Here is a 27,661-nt window from a genome sequence, read left to right as displayed (position 1 = left end):
TAAGCCGATGTTATATTAGCTTAGTTGCCTTATATTACACTAATTTAGTTTTTAATAAGCGCTGGTGCTTACTTCGCAAGATATGCGGAACAATGAAACTTTTAAGTTTCAAAAAAGTTTAATGGCAAAGTTTTTTTACTCATGGTGTGTCCACGGAAATTGTTTTAGCTTAGATACCACTTCGTAAACCTTTTTTTGTGTTAATTTATTGCTGGTAGTTGTTTCTTTGACAGTTCTTTTTCTCAAAAAGAATTTCATAAGAGACAAACTCATGAAAATGTTTGTATATCTAGTACCTTTTGATATATATTTTTTCAAACCATTTTCCGACTTAGTAGATCGCGACTCATGTTTTTGCTACTTTGCGGTAATTTTTTTTGGTACATTGCAAGTGGTGCGAAGTTCCCGTTCGCCTCCGTGTAATTTTTGAATGATGCAGATTACAATCAGACAACAACTTGAAGCGAGCGTCATACTACCTAGCCTCGTTATTGCAATTCCTTAAAGTCTTTTAAAGTCATTCTTTTAATTGAAGAAATGTCTAATCGTTCTCAGCTAATTGTTTTTTTTCTACTATTTAGGTAATTGTTCCGGCCATTGAAAATGGGGAGAAACTTTGTATTCGGGTGTGTTTTTGTGTTTTTTTTTGTTTTCCTCGCAAAATCAGGTACCACAAATAATCATTGGACTGGTGGGTTTAGTGCTATATCATATTGAAGTTTTTTCAGTCGTGATTCGAGAAAAACCGGTTTGGAGTATTTGATTTTTCGTCTAAATTCGAGCTAGTAAAGCGAGCGACCACGCTTATTTATGCTTGATATAGGGCGTTTACAAAATCTAATTGATGCTTTAAATTCCTCGAGTACATTAGTTTTTGGAGATTTTAAATGCCATTTTGAGAATCAAAAATTTTGGGAATGGAAAATTCTGCAAAAAAAATTTAAAAATTTGTTTTTAACTTTTTATGATTTTGGTTTTCTTGTCATTTTTTTCAAAATCTGTTGTTCTGTTTGTCTATATTGCTATGAGTGTCGATTATGGCAAAAGTTCAGTTTTACGTCAGATTTTTTATCAAACCACGGAGTAAAACTACTTAAATGGAAAAGAACTTCTTTACTTGTTATTTTTTACAGACTATGGTCGAAACATTCTGTGCTACTTGCACAGTAACCGGCTATCCTTATTTTGATTTAGGTGAGGGGCTTTCTTTTTTTTCTTTCTAAGCTTCCCTAACTTCAAAAAAGATTGAAGCAATTTGAGCTTCTCTCTTAATCTTATTTTGTTTTGTTTGCTCGTTTATGTATGCGAAGGTCAACTTTGCTTCCGTGAAAAATATGTCAGAAGCAGGATACACTGCAATTGAGAAATTTCTTCTTGTGATTGACAAACTATTCCATGCAAATTGACTAAATTTATTAAAGAAAATCTGATTTTTTTCCGTACCCTAATTTTGAGGCGGGAAGAAAACTAGATGACCCAAGAGAAAACGAAAACGCCTGTTAAAATAGGCTCAACATCGCAGTCATCCAATGAAAAACAATTTTTTCATTTTTGGCTATTTTTGTCTTTTCTATTTTGTTACGCGTGAAAAGTTTGTCTGAGGTCGCTGAGGTTAGTTTCAATCATGATCTGCATCATTCAGAACAGACGCAGTTAGACAAAAAATATCATACCACATTTTTGTTTATACGTTTCTCTTCAATCTATGTGGCACATCTAATACATGAATTGTTTAATAATCACGTGCTTTGAACAACGATTTGCGTTTTAACATCAATGTTATAAAAAAAGCTCCAAACATGTACACCTGGCGTCTATGTATTAAGACTGCTGATACGTTTTTGCGTATTTATTTGGCTTGATTTAAAAACGTGCCATTTGACTAAACCATCAGTTCTAATTGAAGTTAAAATCCAAACTAACGAAAATATTTAGTATAATAATGGTAAAACTAATCTGCTACTAAGCAATTAAGTCTTAGCAACCAGCTGAACAAAAATTACATTCAAATTGACTGCTCAAGATTTAAATCAGCAGCTTTTGAAAAACTGAAAATCACCAAAAACACGGCGAAAGTAAGTACATTTATCTGCCATTTTGCTACATACATCTGTTTATGGAATTGGGGTTTTTTGGAAGAGGAGTAATATATCACCGGAAAAAAAAGTAAATCAAAGAATTTTTTTTGCTGCATTTTTTTGCTTCAACATAACCAAAGAAGCAAAATTTTTTTAGTCTCACGAACATTTGTGATGCAGTTTGGTTTGAGAAAAAGTTTTTTTTTCAGGTCTATCGGTATTACTCTAATTCTAAGGTTAAGAATCCAGAAATCATGTAGCCAATTAGTGAAAACAGTTTTAATTTTGCCCTGCTTCCTTCTGTTTAGACGTGACAAAAAGAATATTAATTTGTTTCGCCAAAGAATTTGAATCTAGCCCAACACAATGGCGGATGATGACGAGGGTCAAGAGAAGGCCCAGTTGGCAGGAGATCCCACCGAGGTAGGTTCGAATCCCGACAGGGCACCTGGTTTTTAATTTAACTTCCTTCGTAATAATTCATCAATATTATTTTTATAATTTAAATTTGAATTATTTTTTATTGGTATCAAGCAACGTCATTAAACCTTCAGGTCCGTTTGCAGTGGGCCCGAGAAAAATTCTTTATTTATCTTTGTTTCGATTAGCCTTCGTGTAATAATCGAACACGAGATTTTTCAAGTCTTCGGCCTTCAAACGAGTCTGCAACATTAACCTTTAAGCAGGCTTTAAACTGGTCTAAAAAATTTGAGCCTTTCTGTTCTAGGATGTCCGATTCCTGTACTTCGAGGAGTACATTCTGAAAGCCATGAAGTTGAAGGGTGACAAGTGGGCCAAGTTAATCAATGTGGATGAGAACGCACACCTCATCTTCACCTTCTTCGACACAAAGGAACAGGACAAAATTGTGTTCACACTCAATGCCGCAGGTGTGTAAGAAAAAGCAGAAAATTTTTTTAAACGTAACATCTGAATGATTAGACTAAAAATTTTTCTACAATATTTAGTAATATGTAATATTGCACAATTTCCTTAGACAAAATTTTACTTTTTTTAAAGCAAAAGGCAGTGTTGAAGTAGTAAAACAACAAATCAGAGGTTTTTAGTATACGATATTTATGCTCTTTGCTTGTGTCAAATTCTTGAACCTAAAGAGACTGGCATACTTCGAATGAAAAAGCCATAATTTTGGCTTGAACTCAGCTTTAGCGCTGCTTTACTCATTAACAACAGCAGCGGTTCTCATTATAGAGCTGAACTTTATATGTTGGTCTTTTTCTCTCATAAAATATATGATCTTAAGTTTAAGTTTATGACCGATCCTGTGTTTGTGTAGGAGCCCTGCAAGTGTCGCTTGACTGGCCGACGTCCACTAAATCGAAGACGCTGTTCTATCTAAAGCGAAATGTAGCCAATCGGGTGACGAAGGACAACTACAAGACCTCTTTCATCTACGGCGATCTGTCTCTTGTACCCCTCGACCAACTCAACTCATTCGTCGATGATGTAACACTCCCAACTTCCCCATTTTTATCACCTTTGTTTAATTCATAGACTAGCTGGTCCGCAACTTTTTTTTTAGTTGTTTCTGCTGAAAGTGTTCAAAAATAAAGCGTACTTGGCCAAACATATATAATTCAACACTGAAAGCTGGAAAGTTAAGTGGTTCTCAAAGAAGCCACTGCGAATACACACTTCATTTTTGAAGTAATTTTAAGTTACGTCTCTTGACTAAAGGTTTCTGAAACAACGTTTTTTAAACTTTCAATTTTGTTCGGACGACCGGTGACACAACGCGTGAAAAAAGTCATCGGTCGGGATGGTTCGGGTCGAGAAAAAACTGACCGGTTTCCATCCATGTCACGTTGTTCATTTGAATCGGTGCTACAAAAATGTTCGTTTAGAAAAGAAATTAAGTTCGGCTACTGTTACCCATTGGTAAAGTATTTTATGATCGCATTTGTTATTGTTTAGATTGTGCTTCCTCTGATGGCGAATGAGAGAAATCACGACGAGTGGCCGAAAGTGATCTCGGACGACTTAGTGAGACACTGCTACGGGATGAAGAACAAAGTGCATGTTGTGAATGGACTCACCAAAGGCACCACTCTGCTCCCCATGCCAGCTGGAACAGAGCGGATGGAACACTTTGAGCCAGAGTCAGTTCCCTGATTCTTTTTTTTTGTATAATTAATCACAATTTTCTCAAATTAACTAAACATGTTTGTTACGGTATTCGGGGAAGATGACATTTCAAAAAAAAGCAACAAGATTTCTTAGATCTTTTTGAACATTGTCACAAGTTCTTCCAAAACAGCATGGTGTCATCTGCACTAAATTGATAGTCCAACCAAGTTTATAGGAGCAGATATCGACTTGTTCTAAAATTGCTTTAAAAAACTTCCAAGTTTTATTTGAGTTCTTAAGACAGATCGCGAGAATATTTCCAGCTACATTTATATCCCTCATTTTGTGATTTTTGAACTGGAAATTTTCAGGGATCGTCCTGTGGTCCATGCCATCGAGGGCATCATCATCGAATGGACCCACCAGATCCGAGACATCCTGAAGACCGACTCCTCGGCTCCGCTTTTAGCGGACTTGAACCCAAACCCATTCGTGGAAACTAAATTCTGGGAAGAGAAGTCCAAAAACTTGGCTAACATCTACGATCAGGTAAGTTGTGGATATTGAAAAAGTTGCTATTCTTCTACTGTGTTTTTTTTAATTATCCAATTCCTATGAGTGAAAATTGATTTGCCTACGTTAAAGGATTGGTGGGGAGATTCTTTGAACTATGCAGACATTGAGAGCCCATTTTCTGTAATACAAAAAAGAGAAATATCTTTTTAAGATAAAAGAAAAATATTTAAAAAAATTTAGAGTAATTAAGAACTCTGAATTCTTGGAAATCGTCATAACTCAATTTTTGGAAAGTCTTGCTATTTAGTTTTAAAAAATCAAGATATTCAGGCTTCGTTTCTAATCTTGGTCATTATTCTGAATATTGTCAATAAAATGATCTAAACAATCAGCCGCATGTTTTTTCTTCAGCTGCGAGACAAGAAAGTGAGACGGATGATGGAGACTCTGAAGCAGATAGACAGCAGCTACCATCAGGCATTCAAACGCATTTTCAGAGACACAGTTGCAGGTCAGCCCACCAAATTTTTACAAAAAATTCTTAATTAGGTCGGGTGATAGTTTCCCGATGTTTCCAGTTTTTTTTGTCATTTTTATTTAAAAAATTTTCAAATGAGAAGTTAGAACTGTTTTGGTCGATTCGTTTTTTTTGCTTGTGATGCAAAAGGCAACCAAAACATTGTTGAAAAATCTTTTCTTTGATTTTTGGCCGATTGTACTAAGTTATCTAGAAGTTGGGTTATAGCCTGGAAAGTTAAAGAGTTTTTAAATGTTATTAAGGTTACCATGACCTCACAGTTTTAGGTGTCTAGTTTTTTAGCCCTGAATTTTTAACCCTTCGTTCTATTTTCAGCCCTGAGTGAGGCGCAAGACATCTCGCTGCACCTGCGCCCCCTGAAGCGACACTTTGAGGACTTGGAGGGGGTGGAATTCAACGAGTGCAGACCCCTGATGGAGCCGATGATGCGAGTAGTGGCCCTGGTGTGGGTGCACTCCAAGTACTACCGGGCCCCCCAGAGGTTGATTGTGCTGATGCAGGAGATAAACAACCTCATCATCGAAGTGGTAAGTCTTAAACACAATTCAAACAACAAACAAACAAATTTACTATAACAAGACATCACTACATGTAAATAAGATAAACAACAGCAACAATAACTATTGATTTGTCTGATTGAAAAGGTTTACGCCAGAGTTGGATCCAAAGTTGACGAGAGGATAAGATTTCGAAGTATAATTAGAGTGTTTGTCTACGTTTTGGTTCCAACCGCCGAAGGTGAGGAAAAATTTAGGCCTTAAATATGTTTTTGTCTACGCAAAATCAGTTAGCTTAAGCAAACATCAAACGGGGACAAATTATATATCATATGAGACCACTCTTAAGGTAGCACGAAAGTTTTCCGAACAACTATTTAGTGTCGTAAATAACAGTTGCAAATGGTTCGCCAAGAAAGAATGAGCAACTCTTTACAACATTTTAGACAGAGCAGAGTCTCACTATCGGTGTTACAGATAGCTATTAGTAACCGTATTTGGAAGGTTAGTTGAGTTCCAACTAAGTTAATGCTATACCGACGGTTTAAAAGTTTGTGAAAGTTAGAAAAAATTGAAACGAAAACATTTGAAATATTGTTGGTCGGATTTTTGTCCAACAGCAAGTGTAGAAATGCGAACATCTAGCTTCAAAATTTTCATCCAGGTTTCTCGAAGTTCTCATCCAGGTTTCTCGAAATTTTCATCCAGGTTTCTCGAAATGTTAGATATTCAGGAAAAAAGTGCAAATCATAAACAGTATTTGAAATTCAAAGAGCTTCTATGTGATTTATTTTTTTTCTTCGAAAGTTGAAAAATTGTCAATCATTTTATTTTTCGGACAAAAAAAATCGCCAGTCTGGTTGTTATTCTAAGTTTGCTTGACTAAAGAAATTTGGTTTATCGCTCTTGTTTTAAAACTCTTGGCTAGAACGAGCGCGATGATTGTTATATGTTTCAGTGCCGGCTGTTCCTGGATCCTTTCGAAGTGTTCCACACTGAGCCAGAGGAAGCTACTGACCGAATCAAGCAGTGCATAGACAATCTGCACTACTGGAAGGAACTGTTCTTCAAGTACAAGGAGGATGTGAAGGGCATGTTTGAGGAGGGCCAGGAGGTGGAGGCGTGGGACTTCCCCCCTTCGCTTATCTTCAGCAGATTCGATGGATTCACAGAGAGAATCGAAGTTGTCCTGGTGAGTCTACGTTCACTTATTAAGGATCTTAGTAAGTTCCTATTGCGTTACTCAGTTATTTTTGTGACCTTTACCCTTGCGATGAGCAAGGGTCTTGCAATCGGGTACTAGACTTTTACCCTCTTACAAATCATGTTCACAGGTCCCCCTTTGGTACTTTTTAAGAAATCCATTTTTGGCCAACCGACCCTAAAATTTTTCTAAAGGGGCCTTTGGCGCCAATATAAACTAATTTTGAGAGGGAAGCGCGCGCCCAAAAAACGCGATTTTTTGGTCAACATTTTCCAAGAATTGCTTTTAATTTTTGCCTGCAGCGCAGAGCATTTGGGTGGTCAAAATTGGGTTTTTATAGTGATTTAGGAGAACTCACAAAATCAATTTGGTCGGCCTAAAAAAAATCGACAAGATGTTCGAAAATTTTTCGAAAATCCGCTCCCCTCGACAAAATCCTACATCCGCCCCTGATCTCATGCACACTTAGCCTGGAGGTAAGGAAGAAGCCTGGAGCGGTAAAGGTCTTTGGTTCGAATCTGATCAGAACCTGTTTTTTTTTCAAACGGGGAATATTCCGTTTCCAAAATGGTCTGCTTATTATTTGTCTGCTTATATTTCTTTTCGTTAGTTTAGAATTCTTTTGACATGAAAGGTTTCTGCGCAGGTATTTTCTTTTTTGCTACCAATTTTGAGCTTTTCTTGCAATTTTTAATGACAAAAACAATTTTTTGAAGTGTTTTTTTTTTTTATTTTTTTTTCGTTTGATTTTAATCATTGTCATTCATTTTTGTATCGCAAGTGATGCGAAGCTTATCTTCGCCTCAGTGTATCAAGATAGCTTGAACCAGTTCTATTTGTGTATTCGTGAAGTCAGGCTATTTAGATGGGCCGCTTAAAACTACGACTCAGCAATTCTTTACAATTAATAGGTATGTTTCTATAATTCGTACATTGTTTGTTTTTCCTTGTTTCCAGTACCTGTACGAGACAGCGATTGAGTTTACCAAGTTGGAGAAGGTGGAGATAGGGGGTCTGAAGGGCAAGATGCTCACCCAGAATGTCATGCAGATCTTCGAGGAGTTCCAGGAGTGCTTCAAGATATTCACAGAGAACACCTACGACAACCTCGACTACCAACTGCCCGTGAGTAGTGTTTTATCTCAATGAACTAAGGGCTTGTTTTCTTTGACCACACGCCCCCATAAGCATTAATTTTGTAGTTTAATGAGGGGTTTTACAAGGTTAACTAATAATGATAGTTTTTTTGGTTTCCCCGAGTTTATTAAGACTTTTACAACTGTCTGTTGGCTACATTTTAAACATTTTCTGCTAAATAATATAAAAGTATGTTTACTTTCATCGTTCACAAGTGTTCAAATCTTGTTGCTTTTGTTCATGTGTAGGAATTCCACCATGACTTTGAACGGTTCACCACCCGCGTGAATGAATTGGACCGGAGGCTGGGTGACATCGTCTGCCAGGCATTCGACGACTGCATCAACATCGAGAGCTCATTCAAGGTACCTATTGAGACATTCTTGAAGACAAAAGTGGTCACCCACTACCGACCAGATATCATTGCAAAAAATCATAATTCAAAAACCAAAAAAAAGTGAGGGGTCTTAACTGGAGCCAAAACAAGCGGAAGTTTCCGGGGTATCAAATCTCAGATGTTCTGTTCAGGGGCGGATCTGGGATTTTCTCGGGGGGGGGGGGGCGGATTTTTAAAAAAATTTTGAAAATTTTCTCGGCCTTTTTTTAGGTCAACCATAAAAGCAGTAAAAAGTCCCTGTTTTGGTCAAAATTTCAGCGCTGCAGGAAAATTTTTGGAAAAACAGGCCAAAAAAAGGCGTTTTTAGGCACTTTTTAGAAAATTTTGACCAAAAAATTGCATTTTTTCGGCGCGCGCTCGCCCCTGAAAATTAGTTTATATTGGCGCCAAAGGCGCCTTTAGAAAATTTTTAAGGTCAGTCAGCCAAAAGTGGATATCTCAAAATAGTACAAAGGGGAACCCTTTGGGTCGGCATGGGGTCGAATCCCTGAGAGAAAAGCATCCGACCCCCCCCCCCCCCCTAAATCCGCCCCTGGTTCTTTTAACCTTTGGGTACTCGACGCTTAACTTTGAAATAGTTTTGTCACTTTTTATGACGATATTTGAATCCTTATCAACACAAAAGATTAAACTCGTCCATACTCACGCCTTTGGCTTTTTTAGTTTTGTAATTTAAAATTTCAAAATTGCTGAACAATGATTCGTAGAAATCAGTTGCGGAGTTTCTTATGATTTTGGTGACAAATGAATGTGTTGCAGCTCATCGATGTCTTCGGTGGTCTTCTGGACCGGAAGCTGATCAAGAAGGACTTTGAGCCACGACTGCCAGAAATAGTTGAGAGGTTCCACGAGGAGCTGGACAAGGCCAAGGAGGTGTACGATGCCCAGATGAAATCGACCAAGGCCGATGATGCAGATCCACAGGTACGTTGAAGATCCCATTGATGTCTTGTAACTACCACCTAACTAGTTAAATCAAGTTTTGGACCAACTTTGGTAAATGCGGTGTGGTCAAGTGGTTCAGACAATGAATTTAAAAGAGCGATTACTAGCATTTAGGGCCATAGGTTAAAATCCTGCCACCGCCTGATTAATTTAGTCATCAGGGAAGGAAACTGCTTAAGTTCCGTAACGTTTTTTTTTCTTTGTGTAGGTGCACAAGAACATGCCCAGTGTTTCTGGACAGCTGAAATTCTGTAAGGAAATGCGCCAGAGACTGGAAAGACCCCACTCCTTCTTCGAGAACAGAACCAACCCGTAAGTTGAAGGCTTGTTGAAGGCTTCTTTTTTATCTGGATTCCACTATGATAGCTGGGCCATAAATTATAGATCAGTCCCCGAAGAAACTTCTATGCCCTTCAAATTTATCGGAAACGGCGTTTGCATTTCTTCTCTTACGTTTTGAAGTTTTTCTGTGATTCTAATTTGCAATTGATAACAAAACACTTTACTTGATATTGACCTTTCAATTTGGATTGTAACCGGTTCCTTCGTTTTAGTGGCCGACAAGGATTGGAAGCGTAAGCTCAGTGAACTACCAACCAAAAACCCCAATAAACTGACTAATTTCCATTTTGTTAACATTTTCAGTCAAATAAGACAGCACAAGTTCTAATCAATAAGTTTCTACTAACTTTAATGGTTATCTGGTTACATCGCCTCAAAATATATATATTTTTTGAAAACCATTTTGATTTGCATTTTAAATTATGAATTAAGGAGAAGCCAAATTCTTAAGATTTTCTGCTAGCGAAAATTTAAAGTATTCATTAAACCGATATTGACACCGATTGCGATTTCATCAATTTGATGAGATTGTACTTTTCGGCTTCTAATATGATCGAACTTATAATTTTTTATGCTCCTGTTTAAGTGTGTTCGCAAGTGACCGGGCCAAAGAGATGGAGGAGAAATACGAGGAGATGATGGCTCTGCTCTCCAAGTGAGTGAACAAATTGAGCGAAAAAAAAACAATTTCGACAGGCCTCACGCAATATGGCAGGGATCTTTTTCCTTTTCTGCCAACTCACATAAGCATCAGTTTTGTGTTACAACGCATGGTTTTACGCGGTATGCTATGAAGACCAAAGATGTTTGGAGTAGCTTTTCTAGTTCATTTTTTAAAAGGTCATATTTCGAAATAATCAGAGAGTGTGAGCAAAACCTATATCAGTAAATATTCACAAGTTGATTGAAAAAGAACAGAAAAGGCAGATTAGGTCGCATGAACAGTAAATGAAACAATAGCAGAGGTATTTATTAAGATCAAATCAAGTTCACGCGCTATCGATATTCTTATAAGTTCTGAGAGAAATCTCACGATTGGAGGTCAAATTGATTACCTTGAATTATGATTGGAATCTAGTCGACACTGATCTCTGTTTCCACATCTATCACAATATTGGGGAAGTTTGCATCATCGTCATCATTTTGGCGCAAGGTTCCATAGGAAGAGCGAACAAGATAGCTGATATCTCGAGTTGCTATTCATGTCTCTGGTGTTGTGAAAAGTTATTTCCCTGAAATGAAAAATGCGATGCTTGTTCTAATTGTAACTATTTTTCAGCTCTAACTGTGATTCTTATTATTTTTTTTAGATACGAGAAGGACACGTATGCGGCGTGGGTGCAAAAAGTGGACAGCCAGACTGACTTCAACTTGAACAAGCCAGTGCTGCTCCGATCTGAAGAGAACAGACACATCTCTGTCAACATCGACCCACAGGTCAGACATCTCTCTCTCTCTCTCTCTCTCTCTCTCTCTCTCTCTCTCTCTCTCCCTCCTCTCTCTCTCTCTCTCTCTCTCTCTCTCTCTCTCTCTCTCTCTCTCTCTCTCTCTCTCTCTCTCTCTCTCTTTCTCTCTCTCTCTCTCTCTCATCCGGGTATTCTAAGTTCAACGAGAAGGTTTTTCTGAGCAACCTCATCCTGAAAACGTTTTAGTAAGGAGGATCTTAAGTTGATTTTTTGTTGGAATTTCAGCCAATCAGAATCGAGTATTTCACACGCAGAGCTAAGCAGCTTCGATTCAAATTAAATAGCGGGCGAAGGGTACCGTACTGATTTAAGTTATCTGGACATACTGAACAAAACTTGAAAATTTAAACGCGTTTTTCTCAAACTGGGTTGAGATTAGACAAAGTGATGAGAACGAAATTTGCTTAGAACTTTACCTTATAAAACCTTGTTCAGCTGTATAAGACGCTCACTTTGATGTAATTTGCTCATCAATTGACTCATTAGGTCTAGAGTAATTTTTGATCACTAAAGAAACCAAAATGACTAATTTTGGGGTAGAGTTTTCGTTCAAATAAACTTTGCAAAATAAATTGCATCGGAATAATTCTGTTGAAATTTTGAGAAAGTTTTGTATTCATCATTTTTTGCCTAATGTCAACTCAACGATCAAACTTAAGATTTTTGCTTCTGTGTTTTTTTAATTGAGATTTTCAAAATTGGATGGAATATGTAAATTTTGACAGAACCTTGAATAATCCGGCTGCCCTGTAAAGTATCTGTAGCAATTTTGTTTTTATCCAACTCAAACCTTTGACCTAACACGCAATGTGATGTAAAAGAAGACTTATTTATCATCTAGTATTAAGTTTTTCGGAACAACTTAATTGCCTTTAATCAATTTCAATTTTTTTTTGCCGCACACGCTCCCAGTTAAAAATTGAGCCGTTTTTAATCGCACGTACATAACAAAAAATGGTCAGAATGTTTCTTAAGTTTTAATAGAAGAATTGATGTATCCATTATTTTTTGTTTTAATATTTTTGGAAAGTTCCAAAATTTGTCTGTGCGTAAATTTGATTTTTTTCGAGCTATTTTTTTTGGGTTTTTTTTTGAAATCAATAAAATTTTTATTTGCTAAAAGGAAGTCAATTTTACTCTTCAATAATAAAAATACAAATGGCGCAAAAAATGTGAATATTTTAGTTTCAGAATTTGTTTTTGAAGTTTTGTTTTTCCCAGTGGAATAAAATGTTTACCTATTGATCCAGCTTCCTCAAATTGGGTTAATTTTATCAAAAACTGTCAATTTAAAAGAGTCTTTGAATTCAAAGAGCTCTAGAATCGTCTGTGTTTTGACTCTCCAAGGGTTTCAAGTTTTATATATAGTTTTTTATTGGTTTTCTTTTGGTTATGTTTTCAATTTTGAGCTCAGGGTATCAATGTTTTTCAGATATTCATCAAAAATTTATGATAATATACAATTGAAAAGTTAATATTGGACTGAATAAAAAAGCAGGCAAGCATAGTTATTGCGCCAATCTATTCCGCAAGTCGTAACAATTAAAATAAAGGATAAAATTTAGGAACCACCCATCTTTGAGTGAGGGGCAATAAATCAATCACACTTGTATCAACAAAAAAGGTTACAGGTCTCTAAGTATAGATGCAAATTTTGTTAACTTTGCAATAGGTAAGGTGCTTATAAGCGGTTACTATTCTTTTTCCCGTACATAACTTCGTTCACAGAATTTGCACGTGAAAATAATACAATTTCTTACTTAATTTGCTATAAGTTCAAATTCCAGTAGCATTTTGCTAACTTGCGCTGTGGTAAGACACATTCTTAAAACGACAAAGCCCAGCAGTGGTTCGATTCCATTCGAGCCCTGTTCTTCTTGCAACCCTAAATTTCATACTGAAGTTTATTTGCTTATTTTTGTCGGTTTATTTCCCGTAGAAAGGAATGTTTTGAAAGTTTTGCTTATTTCGGCCTTCAAAAATTTTCTTGTAGTTTTTTCATGGTATAGGTTATGTTGTTCCAGGTTTTTTTTGGCTTTTGCAGTTTTTTGATTTTCACCTAAAATAGGCTTTTTGAAGTTTTTTTTTTCATTTTTTTTTTGGTTTTTCTTCATTTGCTTCATTCGACATTCATTTTGCATCACAAGTAGTGCAAAGCTCAGCTTTATCTGTCAAAAGTTTGTGCTGAAGTCTAATTCATGACAATAATTATATTTCCTCATATGTATCACAGCCATGAAAAATAATGGTAAAATTTGGCTTTTTAAATTACTGGATTTTTAAAGACTTGTCAATTCGATCAAAAATTTTTGCCGTTTTTTCAAGATTGCGATCATTTTCCTTAGGCTTCTACGGTGAGATACTTATACGTGTCATCTATCATTTTTGTTACATTGCGACAAACATTTTCTATAATTCCTGAGACGAATTCAACAAATTTCATTTCAGTTGATGAGAATCACCTTTTTAGTTCCTTGGTTCATATTTAATTTGCATTTGACCCTCTGAATTCCAAGAAACCATTCAGAAAACATCATTAGATGCAGTTCAAGTTTAATCCTTGTATCATAATTTTTTTCTGACATTGTTGTTGTTTGTTCAGCTGATTGCGGTGATGCGTGAAGTGAAGTACCTGAAGATGCAGGAACGAGAGGACATTCCAGAGAAGTCGCTCAACTTCTACGAAGAGACGGATAAGTACATCAAGTACCTGCAGAACCTGGACGTCACTGTGAAGTGGTACAACAAGATTCTAGACACACAGGAGACACATGAGCAGCCTCTCATTGAAGATGAGCTGGCAACTATTGATGCCCAGCTGAAGAAAGCGGAGGACCAGTTGACCTGGGTTGCACCCGGTTAGTTTTTAAAAAACTTTTGAGTCCTTTTTCCTTACGCAAGCTTATTGTGTAGGTAGACATGGCTCCAAACTACAAAAAAAACTAAAAACTGCCTGAAAACTTTAGAAAAAAAACTTATTACCAATTCAAGCTACAATTGCTAGAAATTGCTTGAATTAAAAAAAAAAACACTTAACCCCACCCCTACAAAAAACTTTCACGCAGCTTGATTGACCAACTTGAGTTACTTTTGCGAAATGTGGTTGAATTTGAAGCTCGACTTGACTTGGGGGTCGATACCTCTAGTTGTTTGATGTGGTTGGCAATGCTGCCTATGGCCATATCGCCACCCCATTCAACTGGTATGCTTATTGTTATTGTATGTACTTGTTTCGATGTTCTTTTTTGTACGCGCTCGTTATTTGTTATCAATGTAATTTTGGTTAAATGTAATTTTATGATTTCTATGCGTAATTATTCATTTTTTATAATACCGTTTTTACCCTAGCGATAAGCAAGGGTATTGGAACCGTATATTTTTGCTGTCAAAATAGTTTTTGCTTCTTTTATTGGAATATTAGAAATTGTTCTATATTGATATTGTTTTTTTTCAGGTCTCTGGGAGTACATCGAGCAGACACGTGACATGATTCACGACCTCGAAAAGCGTCTTCAGAAGTCGAAGGACAACATAGCCGACATGCAGAAGATAATGTCGGTCTGGGCTAAGAGTCCCCTCTTCGAGCGAAAGGAGGGCAAGGTTGACTCCCTATTGGATATCCATGGTCGCGAAAACGCCCTCAAAGCTAAGGCTGACTTGATCAAACAAGACGGAGAGAAGATCCACGCTCTAGTGGCCGAAAATAAAGAGCTGCTCAAAGTGCATAATGACAAGGGCAATGACTGGATGGCGTATGTTGACGTGGTCGACGCTTTGGTCGTCAAGGGATTCTTCGACTGCATGAACACCAGTTTGGACTACTTCCTCGACAATTTGGGTAAATCAATCAAATCACTTGAAATTGTTTAAATAGCTGGATTGTTAACTAACTATTCCCTTTTTTGCAAAAGAGGGAAATTCGTTTTAAGGTCCAAAATTTGTATATGTTAATAGTCGAATCGGATCCTGATATTTTTACTGAATGCTTTAATGAAGATCTGAGTTAATCTTCAGTCTTTTAATTTGAAAATCAAAGGCATATTGAAACTGTGAATTAAAAGCTAAATTCACCGCGGAATATTTCCACTTCTATATTCTTGTTTTCTAGTCAAAATAAACGTTTCGAATTACAGGCTAATGTGGCGAGATATCTCAGAGAATTGAGAGAATTAAGGATATTATTATGTCAAATGGATGTGATTTTTTTTTGTGTTTGTAATAGACAGTGGGAAGAATATCGCGGTGCTGTTTGAGATCCAGCTGGAGCTGACCAGACAGGAGATGTTGTTCAAGCCCTCTCTGGACAGTGACATGGAGACTGAACAAGTGTCCTCAATTGACCCTAAGACATTCTACGAATTGGTCGAGAGTCTACTAAATGATGTGTTCAGGTGGGTAATATAAGTCATTTTGAGTCAAGAATCTTTTTTCAGGCCGTAGGTTTGAAACCTTTTTGGTATTTTACAAATATTTACGCCAGCGAGCTTGCGCGTGTAGTTGTATACCGTCAGTCCACATTTTTTTTCTAGCAAACTCGCAATATTAATTGCAACGTTTTTGTGCATACTATATCAAAAAATAGGGTTCGAATGACATGTTTCATAGACGCCCTGAGCTGAAACATGATAAGTTATTCAAGCTGCAATCTTTTTCTGTTGGTGGGGGGGATTTGATAAATGACAATGTACTTTTAATGTATTTTCTTGCCTTTTCTTATTTTGCCTTGAGAGTTACTTTTTGCCGTTGTTTTTTATGCTTGCGAAGTGCAGCTTGGCATCTGCGTTAGACCTGTGATGATAACTTTTTTGTGTTAATTTAACTTATTGATAAGTTCATGTAAGTGCGAGAATAAATGTGTTGTAAGCGGGTTCTGCCTTTTTTAGTCAACCAATCCGGAGGCCTAACCCGAAGGTTATTTATTTAGGTTGACAAGACAAGAGCGCATATGTATCCAGCGCCCACTAAGCTATGACTTAATTGCGAGAGCTCACCTTGCAAATTGCAGCGCACGTGCGATTTCAACCAGCAATTATTTAATTGCTGGTTCAAATCACTACCGGAGCACCACAATGCCCTTTTTCCCATTAGAAATTTTGTTCGCATAATTCGCCCGGGTGAAAAATAGGTTTTTCAACTTGATTTATATTGAATCTAATTTATGGTGCTCAGTTGATGTAGAGGTAACATCTGAGACTTTTCCGCGCTGTGTTTATATTGCAAATCTTTATCATCGTTGCATAGTACAAATTTATTTTTTGCTGCGACGATTAAAAATGAGGAGGAACTTTGTATTTGGGTGTGTTTTAGTTTTTTATTGTTACGACTATTTGCTAAATGTGGAGGAACTTTGTATTGGTGTTTGTTGTTGTTGTTTTTGTTTACCACAAATAATCATCGGTCCGGGTTGTGTGATATATCATCTTGAAGCTCTTTTAGTCTTGATTCGAACGACTTTTAAAACTCATCAAAATTTTGTACCAGTGCTGAGAAGAACGGCTTGAAATTTTCGATTTTTCGTCCAATTTCAACCTAATAAAACGAACAAATAATGGGATGTCACTTAGGCTTAAAAAATTTCCATTAGAAAACTGATTTTGAAATCTTTATCTGGCACTTCCTAACAAAGAAAGTTTTCAAAAAACAATAGAAAAATAGAAAACATTTTCAGTTTTTTTTTCTTATTTTCTTTGTTTAATTTTCTTTTTTTGAGAATAACTGTTGTCGATTTTGCCTAATTTACTAAATTTTTACGCGTGTGGAAATTTATTCATCACACCACGCACAAACAACGGTAAATGTTAGTAAATTAGGCATAATCGACAACAGTTCTCTTCGACAAAAAAAGGAAAAACAAAACATGAAAAAAAAAATTCACTAATTTGAAGAACTAATTATTATGAAGAATTTGTATTTATTTTTTTTATGAATATGATCGGAACATTTTGCGCTTCTTGCATAATAACCGGCTATCCTTGTTTTTTTTAAATTTTCCATTCAAAATCAGATATCACAAATAATAATTGGAATGGGTTGAGTGATTCATCATGTTAAAGCTCAGGTTAAATCGAACGAGATCATTGAAAATTGCCCCAGTGTCGAGAAAACATGGTGTGAATTTTTTTGATTTTTAGTCGGTCGATTTTCGAGCAAGTAAAGCGACCGAGTAACGTTCGTTATATATGAAAATTATCAATTTGGGCTGAAAAAACTTGAGTCTAGTAAAGGAAGACTAGTTGTGACAGCTACATTTAGACCTTCTCTGGCATCAAAAATTTTTCTAAAAAGAATTTAAACTTCTTTGTGCAAAAAATTGAAAAAAAAATGAAACAATTTTTGAAAACAAATTTTCATTTTTTGTTTGTTTGTTCTTTGAAGGCAATAGGTTGTCCTTGTTAACTGGTTGTCCTTGTTAAATTTGTGCGTCTGTTGTAGCCTGACTAAGCTGATCAAGAGGCTGAGCATGACTAATGACCAAGAGGATTACTTCTCCCAAACTACAAACGAGGACGAACTCATCGAGAAACGACAGGAAATCGACGACAAAGTTCAAGGTTACTAAATTGTATAAAATACTGCCACATTCTTTTAAAGAACGCTATAGTTTTTGGCGCAAAATGCTCTCTGTTTAACAATCCATCTAGACTTCAAAAACTACTTTGGTTCTAGAAAAAATGCATGTTTTCAAAATAAGCAAAAAAGTTAAATACGTTTTTTATTAAAACTTGTAAATCATGGTTCTTTTTTCATGAACTTGTATGCTTCTTTTTTACCCGTCCTCTTTGATTTAAAAAAAATTCTTGACTTTCTACGTCCAAAAAGTTTGAATTTTGAGGCCAAAATGAACGAAATTCGGTTGATTAACTTATTGTAGATTATAAGAAAGACCAAATAATACCAACAATTAAAAAAAAACTTTATTTTTAGCGAAATTATTGGCGATGTCTTTTTCGGTTAGCAAATCTGAATGAAGGTGATTAACCTAAAACTGCTCAATGTGGCCCAAGAAGTTTATATTTTTACTTATTTCAGCGCTTGAAAAGTGTGTCAAAAAGTCTAATCAAAATAAAAAGCAGTTTTTTGATCGATTAAATTGCTCAAGGACACGGATGTTGCCAACAATTTGGCATCAACTATATAAATGAAATTTTAAACTCTTTTTCAGCCGGAGCAAACAAAGCGATCGAGTACCGCGCCTCATTCGAGAACCTGGCTTACCTCTGGACAGACGACAGGAAAGAGTTCATGGAACAGTTCGTGCGATACGGTCACGTGCTCACTCCAGAAGAGATCGAGCAGTACGCGGAGACTGAAGTGCCGGAAACTCCGCCCACTCTGGAACAGTTCAAAGAGCAGATTGATGGGTATGAGAAGACATACGCGGACATTGAGAGCATGAGTGCAAGCCAAGTGAGTGTTTCAGTTTTTTTTTGGAAAAGTTAATTCTTGAGTCATTTCGACTTAATGATCTTGTATGCTTTCTAATCTTTCTATTTCATGCGAAGCTTTTTCTCGTCTTGTTAGATTTGATTTTGTAGTTTAGAGAGGGAAACGTTTTGACAGACTTAACGAATGCGCGAAAATTTTCAGCCAATCAACGTCCTCTAAACAGTCGCAATCGAATTGATTTTCCTGATTATTTTTTTGAAGTTTTGAAAGGAGAATTATAATTGATTAACAAAATTTTTGGGCGTCTCTTTCTTCTGGCACGAGGGACCCACCCGTCAAACCATAAAATCATTTTTAATGCCATGAAAAAGAGGCTTGTATTTAAGAAAAAGAATAGTAAAGGATACAAGATCATTAAACCTGCCCCCACCCCTCGTCCACAACACATTTTCCATTATCATATTCCTTTGCATGCTATTATGGCTAAATGTGGGAGTTCTCAATTGTTCAACCTGCAAATTTTCATAACATCTTGTCAAAGTTAAATTAGTTACGAAATTCAAACGATGTCTAGATGTATTTGAAAAAAGCCGCCCACATTTTCATACGGGTCGGTATTTTACTAATTGTAGACACCGTTTTGAATTTCTATTTAATTTTTGTTTTGAAGAAGGAGGTTCGATCGTTCACTTGATTAATACAGAGGAAAAGTATTCACACGGGCTCCAGTTTTCACCATAATCGAATGTTATAAATTTGTTTTTGCTGCCGTAGGTGTTCGACAACTGGCTGAGGATAGACTCGAAGCCGTTCAAACAGGCACTCCTGAATGAGATCAAAAAGTGGAGCTACATGCTCAAGCAACACCTCATCGACAACGTCACCAACAGGTGTGTAACTTATTGCAAATTTAGTTAAATTGCCAAGGGACCAAGTTAACATCCTCCCCCCTAGACACGTTTAGGGGGGAGGATGTTAACTTGGTTCTAAGTTGGGAATTTTCAGCCAATCAGAATCGAGCATTTTACATGCAGCGCTTCGCAAATTTAACTTGATTTAAGCGCTGGGGTGGAGGATCTTAACTTGGTCTATTAGTCTATTAGGGGGGAGGAGGATGTTAACTTGATCCTTGCCAAGTTGTTGGCAATATCGGAGACTTCGGACATACTACTCGTTAATAATCTTTTATGTTAATTATGTTTTTTTGACATTTTCTACGTATCAAAAATTGGTTCTCGATGTCAAAGTGAAATTGAACTGTATCAGATCAACTAACTTAGTTCAGATCCATTAACCTAAAAGGATGCTACCAACGATAAAATCAAGATAATTGCATTAACTTACTGTTAAAAGCAATATGTTTTTGTTGTTGTTTAGCCTGGAGAGTTTGAAGGAGTTCATCTCGTATGCGAACAGTGGGCTGGAGAAGGAGATCCCGGAAGGAGACTACCACGGACTAGTGGAGTGCATGGCATACCTCATGAAGGTCAAACAACGACAGGCCGCCACTGGTCAGTCTACAATTATTGCACTACTCTATGCACTATAAGCACTCTCATTTTACATAACAAAAAATAACCAATTGATTGTTCAATGCATAAATAGTTATAACTGAAAAAAGGTTTCAGAGTTCATAACGAATCTACAATGATGGCATAAATGATTTTGCGCTCTAAAATTTAAAAAAGCTAACGGAAATGAGGAACATTTTTTAAACTTTTTAAATGTATCTTAGTGTTGTTTTTAGTGCGTGGTGTGTTTTGAGAACTCGTAAAATTTTAGTGAGTGATCGACTACAGTTTTCTGTAAGAATGAAATAAAAACAAAAATGAAAAACAAATGAATTTTTTTTTCTAATTTTTTTGCACAATAATTTCAATTTTTTTTAGAAATTTTTTTTTGGCAATCAAGCGCTATATGAAACATCAAAAAGTAGTTTTATTTATAGTAAAATCAGTTTTTTAGCCTAAAAGTCTAAAAAAGTAAATTTCCATATAAAGAGCGTTACTCGATTGTGTTTGACTAAATCTCAAAAACTCCAAACCGTTTTTTCTCAACACTGGGACAATTTCCAACCACGACTGAAAGGCTTTAATATGATATATCACTTGGCCTATTCTGACTATTACTTGTGGAACTTGATTTTGCGTGGAAAACAAAAAAATAAAACAGCCGAATGCTAAGTTGCTCCTGTTTTCAATGGTCAGAACAATAATAAATAATATTTTAATTGACTCTTAAGGTGGAGTAAAGTGGAGTAATATAAAATAAATCGGGTGATCAACCTAATATCCTCCCCACAATACATATTAGTTCTAGAAATGGGAATTAAAGCCAATCAGAATCGAGCATTTTTTGTTGCGTTTTAGACACAATGTTTGAGCCGATCAAGGAGAAGATAGAACTGCTGGAGTCCTATGGTCAGGAAATGAGTGACGAAGTGCATCAGAGACTGGAGGAGTTGCCGGAACAGTGGAACAACACGAAGAAGATCGCATTCACTGTCAAACAGAATGTCGCCCCTCTCCAGGCCGACGAGGTAAGAACAGGCCGAAACAATACGATTGCGTGTAACAATACCTAAAATTAACTTATCCGAAACAATAAAATGGTTGGAGCGCGACGCTGATCGGTCAATTAAGAGATATCCGTGTCTTAGAAAGAAAAATTTTTCTTTGATATAAAAAAAAGTAAAATTTGACCAATCGGCGCTGAATAGAATTAATTTTTTTTCTCTTGCAAAAGTTAGTGTTCCTGTTAAAAATAAGTAAGACCTGCAAAACTTCTTAATTATTACTCTATAGTTCATTGATTGGGTCTGAAAACGTCCAGGCGAATGCTTTGAGCCTTAGTACGAGGATAATTAAGCCAAAAGTAGTCTTTGTAAAGTCTCTTCCTAAGAGTCAATGATCTTTAAGACTAATTACCACTACAAGAGCTCCAGAATGCGAGGCTTAAATAACTCTGAGACAGTAGCGGGTTTGGGGAGGGGGGAGCGAATGCTCTCCCCTCAGGGATTTGCCCCCTGACCAAGCATCATTTTCAAACGTCTAGTTGGCAAAAGAGCATCCTTTTCTTGAATTTTTTTCTGCATGATTCATTGTCTACTAGTTTTTAAGTGATACAAATTATCATAAACTACTCAATTGGCATTGAAGTTGACATTGCAATCGTTTGCTTATCTTGTTTTTCCCAGGTCGCCAACATCAGACGCAAGTGCACCTCATTCGAAGTGCAACAGCATGAGTTCCGCGAGGAGTTCAGACAGACAGCACCCTTCGCTTACACAACTCCAGACCCATACGAACAACTGGACGAGCAACACCTCAAAATATCCCAGCTGGAGGATGATATGGCTGCTCTGTACAAATCAGCCGGACTATTTGAGGTCAGTTTAGAAGTTATTCGTGACATTAAGAAAATTTAACAAAAAAAAATTGGTTGTTCTGTGATGATACGAGGAGGGGTAGGGTGGGGGGGGGGGGGGGGGGGGGGGAACATTAAAGATAGGTTCGTCCACGAATCTTTAGTTCTTCAGTTATTATATATGAAAGTATAGTTGAATCTTTGTATATTGTATATCTGTTTTGTGAAGGTGAATGTGCCGGAGTACCGTCAGTTGAAACAGTGTCGGAAAGAGACGAGGATGTTGAAGAACTGTTGGGACCTGAGGGACCTGATCACGAGTAGCTTCGAGGAGTGGAACAGCACCAGGTGGACGGAGATCAACGTCGAGTCCATGGACATGGAGTGCAAGAAGTTCGCCAAGGAGATCAGAAGTAAGTGCAGAAACTTATGAGAATTGATTCTAAATTACTTTCAATTTTAATTAATTTACCATTTTAAATTGCGATTTTAAATTAATTTCAATGTAATTCTTAAATAAAGATCTATGAACTGACATAACAATAAAATTGACTCTAATTTTCTTAAATAAAATTTGATTTAATTTTTAATGTATGATCTTTCAACTAACTAAGCAAGCCTGCAATATTGAAAGCACAGACATATTTAATTATTATGTTTTTGGTTATAACCACTTGATTTCAATCTAGTTTTTTGAACTTATTCTAGTTTTTTGACATCTAGTTTTTTGAACTTATTTTCCTAATTTAATAACTAATCTTAGGTGCTGTAAACAGCAGAAACTTTAATTCTGGGATGAATAACCAAAATTAAAGGGTTGTTTTTCTACTAGAATTAGTCAAAAATTTTAGCTCAGAATACAATTTTTCAGCTTTTCACCAAACCGCTGTCTTTGCTTTCAAATTTTGATCTAAATAAATTGAAACAAATTAAAATAATTCAAATAGTTTTAATAAATTCAAAAAATATCATTTACATATCTCTGTAATTGTTATTTGTTTTCTGACATTTGTTGTTTGTTGTTATTTGTTTTCAGCGTTTCACAGAAACATTGCGCCATTTTTTGCTAGGTCTGGACAAAGAATGCCGCGCTTGGGATGTCTACACTGGAATGGAAAATGCCGTGAAAAACTTAATGACGTCACTGCGAGCCGTAGGAGAGCTTCAGAACCCGGCAATCCGAGACCGCCACTGGAACGAACTTATGCAAGCCACAGGAGTCAAGATCGTCATGTCCAGTGACACTACATTCCTTGACCTTTTGAACTTGAACTTGCATAATTACGAAGACGAGGTCAAAGGAATTGTGGACAAATCAGTCAAAGAAGGCTCAATGGAAAAAGTGCTTCGAGAGCTGGACAGAACTTGGACTTCTATGGAGTTCGAATACGACAAACATCCGAGGACAGAAGTACCCCTGGTCAAAGCCAGCGAGGAGTTAATTGAGACTCTTGAGGACAATCAAGTCCAACTTCAAAACATGATGTCATCCAAATACATCGCGCACTTCCTGGAAGAAGTGTCAGAGTGGACCAAGAAGCTATCGACTGCAGACTCTGTGATCCAGATCTTTGTCGGAGTCCAAAAAACTTGGTCGTACCTTGAGAGTATCTTCATCGGATCCGAGGACATCAGACGACAGCTTCCCGAAGACTCGGTTCGTTTCGACGGTATCGACAAAGACTTCAAAGAGATCCTATACGAAACGGAAAAGACGCCGAATGTAATTGAAGCGACAAACAAAGAGGGCTTGTATGACAGGCTTGAGGTTCTACAGAGTGGGTTGGCTCTTTGTGAAAAGGCGTTGGCAGAATACCTCGAAACGAAACGTCTGGCGTTCCCACGGTTCTACTTTGTATCGAGTGCCGACTTGCTGAACATTCTATCAAACGGAAACTATCCAGAGAAAGTGGCGCCGCATTTGTCCAAACTGTTTGACAGTTTGTGCAACTTGCAGTTCAAAGAAGGCGATAACAAGAGCGCTAAAACTATGTTTGCAAATGACGGCGAGACAGTGGATATGGACGAAATAATCGACTGCAGCGGACAAGTTGAAGACTGGTTAAACAGAGTGCAAGATCGCATGCAAGAAACGGTCAGAAAATCAATCGGAGACGCCACCGCTGCTTATGAAGACCAACCACGTGAGCAATGGCTGTTCGATTGGCCCGCGCAAGCCGCACTGGCAACATGCCAAATATGGTGGGTCACTGAAGTCGGCTATGCGTTTGCGAAGTTGGAAGAAGGCTACGAAAATGCGATGAAAGATTACAACAAAAAGCAAATTAGTAATCTAAATGCACTAATTATGTTGCTAATTGGAAAACTGAGCTCAGGTGATCGTCAAAAGATTATGACCATTTGTACGATTAATGTACACGAGCGAGATGTGATTCTGAAGCTGATCGCAAACAAGATTGACAACTCGCAGGCTTTCTTGTGGCTGTCACAGTTGAGACACAGATGGGACGAGGAACAGAAGCACTGCTTCGCCAATATCTGCGATGCTCAGTTCAAGTCAGTATACATTTCGTTGCTGATTAGTTATTAGTTAACCCCGACGATACCCTCTAATCAAAAAATAGCCATATAAAATTTGGCCTTCACCAAAAAATTGTTGTCTCATGTATCAAAAAAGGCCTTCCTGTTGAGGTTTTTAGCAAAAAAGGACGTTAGTGAGGCCTTTGTCCTCTTCAAAATCATAGTATATAGTATATTGTCCAAAAATGTACCTGTTGATTTGATTAAAAAAAGTTGTGGTAGAGAAATCTTTCTGTGATAATATTAATTTCTCAGCTGCCCTCATATGGGCCAAGTTTGCTATTATTTTGAGATACTTTGCTGCAAATAAATCGTACCCAAAAATTTTTCCGAGACATTATGAAAAAAGTATTTCAATATCCTTTTGCTTTTGAATGCAATTTCCTTGCAACACCTGAAAATAAGTGTTGTTTATTGTGGTTTAGATACTCGTACGAATACCTCGGCAACACCCCTCGTCTGGTCATCACACCCCTGACAGACAGGTGTTACATCACCCTCACCCAGTCCCTCCATCTGATTATGGGTGGGGCACCCGCAGGACCCGCCGGAACAGGTAAATAATGAAGATTGCTGCAAAGTTTTCTTGTTCTTAATGTCAATGTATGGAAGGGCGACAATTCTAAACCAGCGACATTTCTAACAACGCGCGAGAGGAATACTGCGCGTGAATGAGTGTTCCCGCTTAATCTACTGTTACGAATTGTCGCTTGTTACTAGTTTTGCGCTATTACGAATTGTTGCCCGTTACGAATTGTCGCCTTTCGCCAATTTAGGGCGAAAAAAGTTATAATCGAGAGTTTTGTCTTCTAACTGTTCGGTAACCTGAAAATTGTCCAAAAATAATAATGGAAAGAAAGATTTTATATATATATATATATATTTTGGTGTTCTTAAGTCATTATAATGAGGTACAGCATAAATGATACGAAAACTTATTAAACAAAAGTGACTATTTCTTGCAGCGTATCATTATTAAGCAATATCGCAGACCGATTTTCCTGGAAATCAGATTTTGATGTAAAATGAGAGTGTTACGACCATAGTCTTTAAAATAAATACATTTTTTTTCAAATTAGTGTCAAATTAGTGTGGTGTGATAAAAAAAATTGAACAAAAAAATAGAAATTAGGCAAATGCGACAGTTATAGTCAAATGTGTCAATTGAAAAACTGTTTTTGTAAAAAAAATGACAATAAAAAGATTTTTTTTTGTTTTGGATTCACAAAATGGCGCTAAAACACTCCAACAACTAATTTAATTGAGTAAAACTACGTTTTCACGGCTTAATTTTAGTTTAAGTAAGCTATTGTAAGCCTGCACGCTCACCTTATTAGCTCAAAATTAGACCAAAAATTTAAAATTTCCAACCGAGTTTTCTCGACACTGAAGTTTCTTAATGTCTTTCAAATCACGGAAAGGGTTTTTATATGATATAACACTCGACTCATTCCAACGATTATTTGTGGTACCCGATTTTGCGTGAAAAATTTAAGAAAAAAAAGAAAAACTAAAACAACCGAATACAAAATTCCTCTACATTTTTTCAACTAGTCGGAACAATAATGGACAACTCCCAATATTTAAAGAAAGCAACAATTCACAGCAGTACATGAATATTTGAACAAACCTTTTTATTAACAACCTAGATCTATGGCAGATTCGGGGCGGAGCATGCGATTGCTACTTGCCAATAACAAGCTATGAACTAAAATAATCACATAAACAATTGATCCGCCTGAATGCATCTGACTATTTTGTTCTATTAAGTTTTAATGAACATAGTGAAAACATTTATAATTTTCCTAGTTTTTTTAAAGGAAAAGTTCTAAAAGTTGTTCAGACTCAAACTTAAGTTTTTTTACAGTTGGATTTAACATTTTTACTCTTGCGATCAGCAGGGGTGGTCCAATCGGGGCTTTTTTTCCCGTAAATAACTTGTTCACAGAATGGTCAAAATAAGAAATGGTAAATTAACTCTTGTACCAATTAAACTAGGCTGTTCTTGGTCCTTTTTGTTGGAAATACTGCACAGACATTATTTGAGCACAATAGATTTTTAAATATCCGTCCTATTTTTAAATTTGGTCGTAATTTAACCAGTCAATTTAGTAATATTTAGTAAACTTATAATAGTGTCGGCTTTGTGCGCTTCGGCTTGTTTTATGTCGGCTTAGTGGCCTCATATTGCATCTTTTGATAAGCGGAAAAGTTTTATATGTGCATGTTTGTGCGTGAATTGAGGGAGAGGGGGACTTAAAAACTTCTTGGTTTTCAAGTCCTTTTTGAATGTTTTTTTTTCGGCTTAAAGGAGTTCTGTTCAGGTGTTTTCGACTTTGTTATTGCTTGGATTTGTTTTTCCGGTGCCACTTTCACAATTTTGTGTTTTCTTTTTTTTCAAAATTAGCTCTCTTGGTTTTGATAGATCTAATGAGTTTTCGAGAATTTTCCGATTTTTTCCGACTTAGCGGCTTCCTTGTATTGTGCCACAAGTAGTGTAAAGCAAATTTTGCTCTTCATTTACGAAATTGCTACCAGCGCAAAAAAAGTGATTGACTTTTTGTTTCCAGAGTGAATTTTAGTTTTCAGATTTTCTTGCGGAATGAACAAATTACCTATTGACTTAATTGAGTTTTTTGAGCTTTCCTCAGTGAATTTTTTCTAATTGAGTTGGTTTTTACGGAAAATTGTCAATTATAAGAGATTTTTGTACTAAAGAATTTAAAGGTGATGTATTTTGTTTCATGGAAAATTGTAAAATATTTAATAAAAGTATCAAATGTTCTAGGTTTTCTTTGTTCATTGACACTTTTCCAACTTTCTGTTGCCTATACTTCTGAATGATTAATGGAATGATTTTGCATTCTTAATAATGAAATGATTGTCAGGCAAAACGGAGACGACCAAGGATCTCGGGAAGGCCCTGGGTATCATGGTGTACGTATTCAACTGCTCGGAACAGATGGACTACAAGTCGTGTGGTAATATCTACAAGGGACTGGCCCAGGCAGGCGCATGGGGCTGTTTCGACGAGTTCAACCGAATCTCAGTCGAGGTAGTTATATGAGATCAGCTAGCCTAATGAAATATTAGTCTAAAAGTTGAGAAGCTTAAGCTATCAGTCGGCTTAATGGCCAAAATATTGTTAGTGTAAGTTCAT

General features: G+C 36.6%; 1 protein-coding gene across 1 annotated transcript in view; it reads left to right on the top strand.

The window, feature by feature from the left end:
* Positions 1 to 1,910: 1,910 nt before the first annotated feature.
* LOC134853922 (dynein beta chain, ciliary-like) overlaps positions 1,911 to 27,661 on the top strand; it is a 51,715-nt gene continuing 25,964 nt past the window's right edge. Inside the window, exons 1-29 of the mRNA XM_063869893.1 lie at positions 1,911 to 2,075; positions 2,387 to 2,501; positions 2,806 to 2,968; positions 3,376 to 3,545; positions 4,014 to 4,198; positions 4,538 to 4,715; positions 5,094 to 5,193; positions 5,536 to 5,747; positions 6,676 to 6,909; positions 7,879 to 8,046; positions 8,307 to 8,423; positions 9,215 to 9,379; positions 9,609 to 9,712; positions 9,955 to 9,975; positions 10,329 to 10,397; positions 11,053 to 11,179; positions 13,811 to 14,066; positions 14,663 to 15,046; positions 15,431 to 15,599; positions 17,641 to 17,759; positions 18,371 to 18,615; positions 19,369 to 19,484; positions 19,972 to 20,105; positions 20,964 to 21,133; positions 21,791 to 21,982; positions 22,190 to 22,373; positions 23,031 to 24,477; positions 24,927 to 25,057; positions 27,390 to 27,556. Of these exons, the coding sequence (XP_063725963.1) occupies positions 2,445 to 2,501; positions 2,806 to 2,968; positions 3,376 to 3,545; positions 4,014 to 4,198; positions 4,538 to 4,715; positions 5,094 to 5,193; positions 5,536 to 5,747; positions 6,676 to 6,909; positions 7,879 to 8,046; positions 8,307 to 8,423; positions 9,215 to 9,379; positions 9,609 to 9,712; positions 9,955 to 9,975; positions 10,329 to 10,397; positions 11,053 to 11,179; positions 13,811 to 14,066; positions 14,663 to 15,046; positions 15,431 to 15,599; positions 17,641 to 17,759; positions 18,371 to 18,615; positions 19,369 to 19,484; positions 19,972 to 20,105; positions 20,964 to 21,133; positions 21,791 to 21,982; positions 22,190 to 22,373; positions 23,031 to 24,477; positions 24,927 to 25,057; positions 27,390 to 27,556 (5,784 nt within the window). The 5' untranslated portion in view covers positions 1,911 to 2,075; positions 2,387 to 2,444. The remainder of the gene's footprint in view (positions 2,076 to 2,386; positions 2,502 to 2,805; positions 2,969 to 3,375; positions 3,546 to 4,013; positions 4,199 to 4,537; positions 4,716 to 5,093; positions 5,194 to 5,535; positions 5,748 to 6,675; positions 6,910 to 7,878; positions 8,047 to 8,306; positions 8,424 to 9,214; positions 9,380 to 9,608; positions 9,713 to 9,954; positions 9,976 to 10,328; positions 10,398 to 11,052; positions 11,180 to 13,810; positions 14,067 to 14,662; positions 15,047 to 15,430; positions 15,600 to 17,640; positions 17,760 to 18,370; positions 18,616 to 19,368; positions 19,485 to 19,971; positions 20,106 to 20,963; positions 21,134 to 21,790; positions 21,983 to 22,189; positions 22,374 to 23,030; positions 24,478 to 24,926; positions 25,058 to 27,389; positions 27,557 to 27,661) is intronic.

The sequence above is a fragment of the Symsagittifera roscoffensis genome, chromosome 9, assembly GCF_963678635.1.
Source record: "Symsagittifera roscoffensis chromosome 9, txSymRosc1.1, whole genome shotgun sequence".
Lineage (NCBI taxonomy): Eukaryota > Metazoa > Xenacoelomorpha > Acoela > Convolutidae > Symsagittifera > Symsagittifera roscoffensis.
The sequence above is the reverse complement of the archived record's forward strand: the minus strand, read 5'-3'. Positions and strand labels throughout refer to the sequence as shown.